Consider the following 9,928-nt stretch of genomic DNA (forward strand, 5'->3'; position numbering starts at 1 on the left):
TCAAGAGTTGCTTGCCCACGTGTGACCCACAACCACAAGCTGTCCCCCCCCCCACTTCCTCTTCATTAAAGCATGTCCAGGCATGTCCTCTTGAGCCTCGCTCGGTTCCTCTGGTCTCACTGGGGAAAAGCGCACAAATCCATAATAAACAGGGGAGCAGCTGTTTCCACGGCCGTGAATCAGAAGCCCTCACAGCTCTTTAGCCTACGGAGGCAGGAGCTGGGTCAGTGCTGTTGGGGGGCGGTGGGGTGCAACAAGATGGTGCTACTGTGCAGTGCGAGGGAGAACTAGTCAGTGGTAGAACACCATTTTCAGTTGTGATGCAGGAGGAGATGCTGGGGTTCAGATGAGTGCCCACCATCTGCCAGGAAGAGAGACCCTGGATCCTTAATTCTAAGTCTTCACAGAGTGAAGGTCTCAGAAGCAGGGCTGTAGTGATCAGTTATGAGGAGCAGCAGCTCGTCATACCAGTCCTCATAGCCACATCCAAAGGGAAGTCCAAAAATGCAGGCAGTTGAACAGAATATCTATATCTATCTATCTATCTATATCTATCTATCTATCTATCTATCATCTGTCGGTCCAGACAGCCTCATCCTTCATCTAAAGCTCTCCTACACCTTCTAGATAAAACTAGATAAAAGGGGGCAGAGCAGGTTCATAGTGTCAGACTGATTATATCACAGTGTTTTAAGATAACTACACCCAGAGCACCTGGCGTGCTCTGGTCCATGGGGTCACGAAGAGTTGGACATGACTAAACAACAACAACACACCTTCAGAAGACCCAGAACTGCCTCCTGGAATGCCTCTGTGGGTCCACCTTCCCCACTTCTCATAATGCACGTTTTCCCTCAAGTCTTTGGCACAGCACATTTTTGACCAACATCCACAGTTTTGCAAGCAATTTCCCACAACGTAACAAATTTTTGTATGTTAGTTTCACTATTGTATTAATTTTCATGCATAGTTTCCCCTAATAGAATGCATTTTTGTAAACACTGGTTGGATAACTACATCGCAAAATTCGGATAAGTGCAAATTGCAAAAGATGGCTGTGTTTCGGTTCTCATAATGTTTCAGAAAGTACAAATTTACTAGATTCACCTTTAAATGTTTGCTGCTGGGCCAAGTTCAAGGTGCTAGTCCTAACATACAAGACCCTAAGCAGCTCAGGACCAGGTTGCTGTGATCTGTGCCAAGGTTTCTCCTGACTCCTGCAAGTTCCTAAGATATCAAATCCCCCTCGGCAGTAAGTCAGAGAAGGGTTTTAGTGTGGCTGCCCATGTGGAACAGTATTGCAGTTGAGAGATGAACGATGCTCACTTTCTAATGTTGTACACCGCCCTGAGATTTCTTGATAGGTATATAAATTAATAATAATAATAATAATAATAATAATAATAATAATAATATCATCTTTACTTTCGGGAAACAGTTGAAGACATTTCTGTTCCTACAGGCTTTCCTTGCAGAATAAATAGCACGAGTGTCTACTTTGTATGTTTTTCGTGTTGCTTTACTGGTAAATCTATTTGCTGTTTTTGTGCTTTTCAGTGTTTTAAACTACCTTATGCATAAATCACCTTGAGACAGTTGTTTAGAAGATGATTAATAAGTTTTAATAATAATAATGATAATGATAATAATAATAATGTGAACTGAATCAAATTGCTCCCCTATATTTGCTTCCTTTCAGCATTCTGCATCTTGCTCCATCGTTTGGGGCCTGGGCCAAGCAGTCACGAAGCCTCTCCATTTTCATCACCCTGAGGAAGAAGAAAGAGTCAAAGACTACTCTGAATTAGGACTCAGCAGGGATGGAACTGTCACGCTCCTGCTTTTGCCTTTGCATGTCCATTCCCCCCACAAATGTGTCCCCAGCGGGCAGAGATTCAGCCGAATCCAATCGATTATCCGAAGAAATTTGGAGCAACTTGTGAACACCTGCAACCGGCCTCCCATCCTCTCCTTGGGGAACCCCACATGTTCTGAGGCAAAAAGGAAAACAGAATTTGCTGCCAGGCTCTGTGTCTGCTTTCTTGGGAAGACATGAGGCAAGGGGGGGGGGGGAGAGAGAGAGAGAGAGAGAGACTGAAAACAGGAAGCAAGACTTGTGTTAAGTCTGCCCCATAACCTGCAAACCTAAAAATGGTAAGCGTAATGCTGGTGGTCAACAAAAGAGGTTCAAAGACTCTCTCAAGGCAAATCTTAAAAAAATGTAGTATAAACACCGACAACTGGGAAACACTGGCCTGTGAGCGCTCCAATTGGAGAAGAGCCTTTGCCAAAGGTGTCATGGGTTTTGAAGACGCTTCAACTCAGGAGAAAAGGGGAAAAAACGGTAAGAGGAAGGCATGCTTGGCAAATCCTCAGCATGATCAACTCCCGTCTGGAAACCTATGTCCCCACTGTGAAAGAACATGTTATCCAGAATTGGCCTCCACAGTCACTTTTAAAACCGTGTTTATGGAAGACAATCTTACCCGGCTCTGAGTGGTCGCCAAAGAAGAAGAAGATACCCTGCAAAAGAAGGATATTAATGATTATTTGAATATTGTAGGCTTTGATTTACCGCACAATTGAAATGTTAAACAGCAACGTCCAGGAGGAGAGGGGTCAATGACGGGTCTCCTTTCCACACTAACATGGTGGTGTCAATAAAGGTCCGGCCAGGATGAGAACCTACATGGAGGCTGATCATGTACAAAGCAGGAAACAGTTCTATGGTTGTGGGAGAGGGTTTCCAAGTCAGGGCTCTGATCTCATTTGTACTGTGTTGTGCCACTGGTTTGCATAGCCCAGTTCTGGACAATTTGCCACAGCAATCCAGGGCCTCTCATAGGCAGAGGGATTTTGTCAGTCCTGACATTGGAGTTGCTACTGGGGGATGTAGCCTAGGACCTTCTGCTCTGCCACTGAGCAACTGCAGGTCAGGAAAGTCCCAGGACAAATAAGAAATACTGACCTGGCAAAAGTTTAACCTTTACTGAGCCCTCTTATTCATCCACCCCCTCTAAAAGAAGCAGGGTCCAAGGAGGACTGCCAGAGTCTCACTCCCTAGCAGAGTGGCAGGGAATTTAAAGGGGTGGTACTTTATCTTGGAAACCATACTGTACCATAGCATGGGGTTGTGCGCTTCTGCCTTCTCCAGCAAAGGAGGGAGAACCATCTGTGGTGGGTGAGGCAATTCAGAACCCTCTTACGAAAGTCCCAAACTTCCAGTCCCAGGTCCAGAGTCTAGTAAATTTCCCTCAAAGGGGAATTAATTCCCTCTTGCTTTGGCTGATTCCAGGGTTGTGAGATAACCCCATCTCTAGGTTGTCACAACCTAGTGTTCTACGTGGGAAGGAATCAGGCCACATCTTTTTCCTGTGGCACTTCTTCAAGCATTGGGACCCGGCCTCAATTGCTGACACCTTATTTACGTTGTGGTTTGATTACCGTAGTGCACTTTAAATGGGAGTGACTTTGAAGACAGCTCAGAAACATCAGGTTGATTCAAAATGCAACAGCCAGGGTTTAAACTGGAGCATGCAGGACAGAACAAAATACTGTACTTCAATATTGCCATCACCATTGGTTGGCAATTGTTTACAGGATCAAGTCAAGGCTGCAGTTTTGTCCTGTTACAGTCTTGAAAGGCCTGAGGTCAGAGTATCTCAAGAATTGCCTCTTTCTATATGAATTTGCCTGAAACCCTCTTCATTTTTCTGGCTTTCTGAGTCTCCCAGTTGTCAGAAGTACAGGCAGGGTGTATTTTTAAGGAAGGCACCCAAAATTTAGAAGAGCCACCTTAGGAAAGCAAGCCTGCCTATTTGATCTGCATTTTTAAACGGTCCTAATTTCCACCTTCCTAACAGACTAATGTGGGATGCGGGTGGCGCTGTGGGTTAAACCACTGAGCCTAGGGCTTGCCGATGAGAAGGTCGGCGGTTCGAATCCCCGTGACGGGGTGAGCTCCCGTTGCTCGGTCCCTGCTCCTGCCAACCTAGCAGTTTGAAAGCACATCAAAGTGCAAGTAGATAAATAGGTACCGCTCCGGCGGGAAGGTAAACGGCGTTTCCATTCGCTACTCTGGTTCGCCAGAAGCGGCTTAGTCATGCTGGCCACATGACCTGGAAGCTGTGTGCGGACAAACGCCGGCTCCTCGGCCAGTAAAGCGAGATGAGTGCCGCAACCCCAGAGTTGGTCACGACTGGACCTAATGGTCAGGGGTCCCTTTACCTTTTAACAGACTAATGTATGAATTGGAACAGATATCCTTGAGGTCATGCGCCCCTCTGGATTTTGCAATACAACCCTCAGCTAAATATATCCCACCATTGGTGGTGGGATGATGATGAGTGGTCAGAGGAAGGAGAGGCAGCAGACTGGGAAGAGGAGGTGTCAGGAGCTGAAGAGGTAACAGGGTTTGGTGAGCAGGAAGAGTCTGGCTGAGAGCAGTCCAGAATCACAGGCAGAAGTGGAGGCTGGAGAGAAGGCAGGCTGCTGAAGCCAGAGGGTGCCCTCCCTGCTGGTCTCCCAGAACCCAAAGAGGTGTGAAGAGGGCGGAGCAAAGACAAGCAAGACAATGGGAGCTTCAGATTGCTTGGGAAGGAAGCGGGGGAGGAGGAGACTTAAGGAGCTGTGGGAAGATGGGGACCTTCAGTCATTGCTTCTGCCTCATTGGGACAAGATCTACCAGGAAGAGTTGATGTGCTCTCCAGGCTTGGCCTCCTGAGCAGTCTTGTTTCTTTGAAGAAGGAGTTAACTTCACTGATGCCATGTGAGTTATTGTTAACCTGCTCCTGGCACCCACTCCTGACAGTATCTTCTAACAACTCTCAGCACCCTTAACAAACTACAGCTCCCATAAACCTTTGGGAGAAGCTATGACTGTTCAAAGTGGTATCTGAGTGCTTTAATTGTATGGTGTGAATGTAGCTTCAATCTTGCTGCTTGAGATGCACATCCTGGTGACAGGCCTGAGGCTGAGACCCAACCTTTGATTCTTCTGTGCACCACTGTGTGTTGGGATAATGGGATAACTCCCCTCCCTGAGATGGTCAAACATTTTGCGGCTTCAGTAAAAAATCTGGCTGATGCAGTTCATAATAATGCTCTTTTTATGCCCCCCACGTCTATCACCTGTGTGTCCACCTAATGGTAGGACTGGCCCACCCAATGGCTAAGATGCACTGGGGCAGTGAACCAAACATTCAGCCTTCCCATTGACTGGAGGGGGGGGGCTTAAGAAGGGGGAGGCCCCTCCAGCAGTAATCCTCCAGCCTTCCACCCCACTGTGATCATTTCATGCTTTGGAGCGTAAGATTTGATTAGGCTGATCCTAACAGGCGGAGTCCGTGACCATCAATTACCGCTCGTGAAATTACCCAGCTGCCACCCAAGGCCACATGAGGCGGGGATTTTTATTTTAATTTATTTAAAGAAAGAAATGGACACATCATTAATTTCCCCCTCCTTTCTCCTCCAGATCATTCTCATCTGAATGGAAGAATTTAATATCTTCCCTTCTGCTTACAAAATCAATAATAATAATAATAATTAATAATAATCATCTCTTGTCTGTTCTAAACCAAATAACAGACACACATATAAATACACACACACACTTACATAAAGACACACCATAAACAAGGTTTCCCCAGCCCCCCTCCTCCTCCCAAGTTCTTTCCCTTCCAAAAAAGTGCATAAACACTGCAAATAAATAACATCTTAAAAAATAAATACATCAAATAAATAAATAATAAAGGAATGCTGGTTGTGGCACACAGATGTTGTTCAAGACATGAGATTGGGCTTCCATCCTCTCCAGCCCTGGCACTTGTCCGTGTCTCCTTCCGAACCAGGAGCCAAATCACATGTTCTGAGAAAAGTCAGAAGCTCCCAAGCTTTTCTGAGTATTGTGCCAAGGGACTAGGGTGGGCTACAACAGCTCAGCAGAACATCCCATTTCTAGAGGCAGTAGACTGGGCCTGGGGCACACCAGATGCAGGGGGAGCAGCAATAGGGGAAGTCCATCACCTCTGTGCCCAGCATCTAAGCTTCCTGGTGTGTGGGGCAGTGGGAGGACCATTTGCAGGTCCCTCTTAGAAACAGAATGCTGGTCTGGATCACTGGTCTTCTGCTGGTGGTTCGAGAAATACAAGTGGGTCATGCAGCACCCGAAGAGGAAGGGCTGCTGCTCAGGACTCAAGCACAATCTCAGCATCAGTCTCCAGCATCTCCAGACAGGGAAGAAAAAGACCAGACCCTCCAAGTGTGCCTATTTTCCCAGGTACTTCCTTGATTTAGAGAAGCTGTCTCGGTTTCTGATTTGACCCCAGAACGTCCCGCTTTTCCTTGGGATGCCCCTATTTTCACTGGAGAAATGTTGGAGGGTATGGAGTCTTCTGACCCCCGAGCTACCTGAAGGCAATCCTGTATAGGGACTTTTTTTTAAAAAAAAAATGTTTAATGTTTTATTATGTTTTTATATATGTTGGAAGCTGCCCAGAGTGGCTGGGGTGACCCAGTAACATGTGTAAGATATAAATATGTGTATTTATAAATAGTAAAATTGTCATTATGGAATGGGACATCCCTATTTTCATCGGAGAAATGTTGGAGGGTATGAAAGACCCTCATCTGAAACCCTGGAAAGCTGCTGTTGGACCATTTGGAACCAGCCTTCCCCAACCTAGCAGTGCCCTCAAGACTCCAACTCCCATCATTCCTGGGCGTTGGCCATGCCAGCCAGGGCTGATGGGAGACAGGAGTCCAAAACCTTTGGAAGGGCACCAGTTTTTATAAGGCTAGTTAAGACAACATTCTGAGCTAAACAGGCCAGACTTATGCCAGCAGTACCACTACATTGTGTCTTAAGTTTTGGAAAACAAAAGAGGGGCAGTGACCTGATACAAAGGAGAACAGGGATCTTTGCTGTTTGTAGGTGCATAGGCAGCTCAGCTCTTCTCAGATGTGCCTGACAAGCTGCAGCTCTGATGAATAAACAAACAAACAAAACCCTGTTATGAAATTATGAATAATATAGAAGCCTGACTCTCTGTAGCATCTGGATGCACTAAAGAGAGTAAAAGTAGGAAAAGGAGAGTAGATTGTGAAAAGTATAAATGAGACCCTACTCTGGATATCAGGAATGGGTCCTCCTAGGTCATCCATCCAGCACCAAGACAGTTGCTGCCAATTAACCTCCATCTCCAGAGGCTGCCCCTGGAGTCTCAGGGCCTGGGATGTTCCTGATCTAGCAACCCCATTGGTAAGATTCTTCTTGCTCTCTGGCAGGATGACCAGAAACCAACTTTCCTTAACCTCCAGATGTTTTGGACTACAGTTGCGATTGGCTGGGGCCAATGGGACTTGTAGTCCAACAGCATCTGGTGGGTGCAGATGTGAGTTGGAATCTAAAACATAGCAGGGGTGGAGGATGAGGTTGAGAAAGACAAACAAATGGCATACAAAGCAATCCATCAGATCTGCACTCTGTGGTGGTGAGCGGTTGCCTTGGAAAATGTAGTTTGGTAAATGTTCCTGCTTTGTTCCTGCTCTGGGTTCCTTTGGGAGGGAGGCTAGGATAGAAATAAATAAATACATGTTTTTTGTTCAGAGGCAGTGGAGTGGAGTGGTTAGAGTGTCCAACTAGGACCATAGAGACTCAGGTTCTAATTCAGACTCACCCACGAAGCCCCCTTGGTGGCCTAGTCACTGTGTCTCAGCCTAACCTTCCTCAGAGGGTTGCTGCAAGGATAAAATGTGGGGAACAGTGTGCACTGCCCTGAGTGTGTAAACACTGTACTTTTAAAGCACATTCTCTCCCGCAAAGAATTCCGGGCACTGTAGTTTATCCCTCAAGGAGTTACAACTCCTAGCAACCCTTAATAAACTACAATACCCAGAATTCTTTGAGAAGAATGTGCCTTGTTCATAGCCCTGAGCTCCTTGGTGGAAAGGTAATGTAATAAACAAATAAATCCAGCCCAGTTCTGTAGTGGTGGGGATGCCCTCAACCAATCCTATTGCAGTAAAGTCTGCCATACCAGTTTTTAGGGGTGTGACACTGTAAACCAAAAAGGAACATTCTCCACGTGATTTTTTTTTGTTCTAGGGAAAGGGGATGTGTGGGGAAGGCACCACGCAGATGAAAAGGTGCAGATTTCTGCTATTATCAACACACTATTGATGAAGCTGGCACCATAGAAGGATCTGCAGGGAGGGGGAGAGCAGCTGCAATTTATTTATATTTGTTCCTTCCTGTGTCTTCTTATTTGTATTTCTGAGTTTGCTTCTGTGTTCAGACCTCTGTGACAAGCTGGAGGGTGGTGGTGAAGAATGCTCCAAAGTAGGATAGAATATTGCCCCTTTTCCACATGTATGTGAACATGCCAACTGAGTAAACATGTGCCCACTGAGACTGCGTTTAAAAAAACAAATGAGTTATGAAATCCAAATCCATACTAGGGTGTTGTGGTTGAATCCAAAGTCAGTCCCACTCAGACATGCCCATTCATTTTTATGGGTCTACTCTATGTGTAACTAAATTGACCACAACCCAATATAAAAATGTTGCAAAAAGGTGTGCAAGCTTTTGAGTTCTCCAGAGCTCATCATCACCAGCAAACTTTTGCTCTCTCCCTGTGCCCCCTTTGCCCTGTTGACATCTACCCTGATGAAGAGTCGTGGCAAAGTTTGCATGCTGTTTTGTAACATTTTGCTTGATTGGCCTAATGATGCTACTATCGTTTTTATATTTATCTGTGACTATGATTGTTTTAAAACGTGTTTTAATGTTGTGACCTTTCCTGGGACCTTAGGGTGATGGAAATGTAAATAATGATGATGATAATAATAATAATAATATTTTTCTAGTGGGCCCACTTGTGTGTAAAGAGAAGAGTAGAGAGAGAGAGTGAGAGTGAGTGTGTAAACAAACAATACCCCAGGGTGGTTTAGACCTGGGCAAGAAGATGTTCCAGGCACAAAGTATTGAGGCACCCCACATTTCCTTGCCTGCAGCTGGAGGGCAGTTCAACCACCATGTCGGTCACCCCAGTGTGGGATTCCTGGAGAATTTAAGGACGGAGAATTTTAGCATCTGTAGGCCATTCCTCCAGGCAGAGAGCTGGAGGAGCAGGTCCATCTGGCTGGCTCCACCAGCTGCCCCCCTATCTATATCTACAGTGGATCGAGATCGAGCTATACATATATTTTCCCCTGAGGAGGTGAAGCAGGAAAGCAGAGGCAGGTTGGAGAGGAGGAGGAGGAGGAGTGTGGGCTCCTCCGGCCAGGCCAGGCCCTTCTCAGACGTCCAGCACGTGGTTCAGGTAGGAGATGTAGCAGATGGCGAGCCGCAGGATCTCGATCTTGGAGAGCTTCTTGTCCGGGGGCAGCGTGGGCAGCAGCTTGCGGAGCTCGGCGAAGGCCATGTTGAAGGCCTCCACGCGGATGCGCTCTCGCGTGGCGTGCGCCGTCCGGTACTTGGCCGTGGCGCGCCGCCGCCGCCGCCGCTCCTCGCGGCTCAGGTGCTGCAGGTCTTTCTTCAGAGGGTCGCCAGGCTCAGCTACCCGGGACTGGCTGCACAAGCCCAGCCCGCCACCGCCACCGGCTTCTTCCCCCGCGAGGCCTCGGCCTCCGCAGTCGCTGAAGACCGACTCCGTCTCGGAGTGCGTCGGCTGGAGGTCCAGCTCGGTCTGGTCCGAATTGAGCATCATGACCCAAGGCAAGGCAGCCGAGGTAGGGAGCGGGGCAAGAGAAGGGGGAGAAAGGAGGGCGAATTAGAGCGGGTCGGGGGGCAAAGGGGTGGACGGGTGGGGCTTAGGGTCCCGGCTTAGGAGGCCACCTCAAAATGGCACCTCAAAGTGGCGGGCGCTCCAGGGCGATGGCCCCCGCTTAGGCCATGAGAGAAATAAAGGTTGCTGGTCTTCCCTCT

At 47.3% G+C, this 9,928-nt stretch overlaps 1 protein-coding gene across 1 annotated transcript; it reads right to left on the reverse strand.

The window, feature by feature from the left end:
* Positions 1-6,448: 6,448 nt before the first annotated feature.
* On the reverse strand, positions 6,449-9,710 carry NHLH1 (nescient helix-loop-helix 1; the record flags this gene model as incomplete). Its single annotated transcript, XM_079957315.1, has 1 exon — positions 6,449-9,710. The coding sequence occupies one exon, from the start codon at positions 9,708-9,710 to the stop codon at positions 9,300-9,302; it is 411 nt and encodes a 136-aa protein (XP_079813441.1). The 3' UTR covers positions 6,449-9,299.
* Positions 9,711-9,928: the final 218 nt, after the last annotated feature.

Source organism: Podarcis cretensis (genome assembly GCF_951804945.1).
Source record: "Podarcis cretensis genome assembly, chromosome: 16".
NCBI lineage: Eukaryota > Metazoa > Chordata > Lepidosauria > Squamata > Lacertidae > Podarcis > Podarcis cretensis.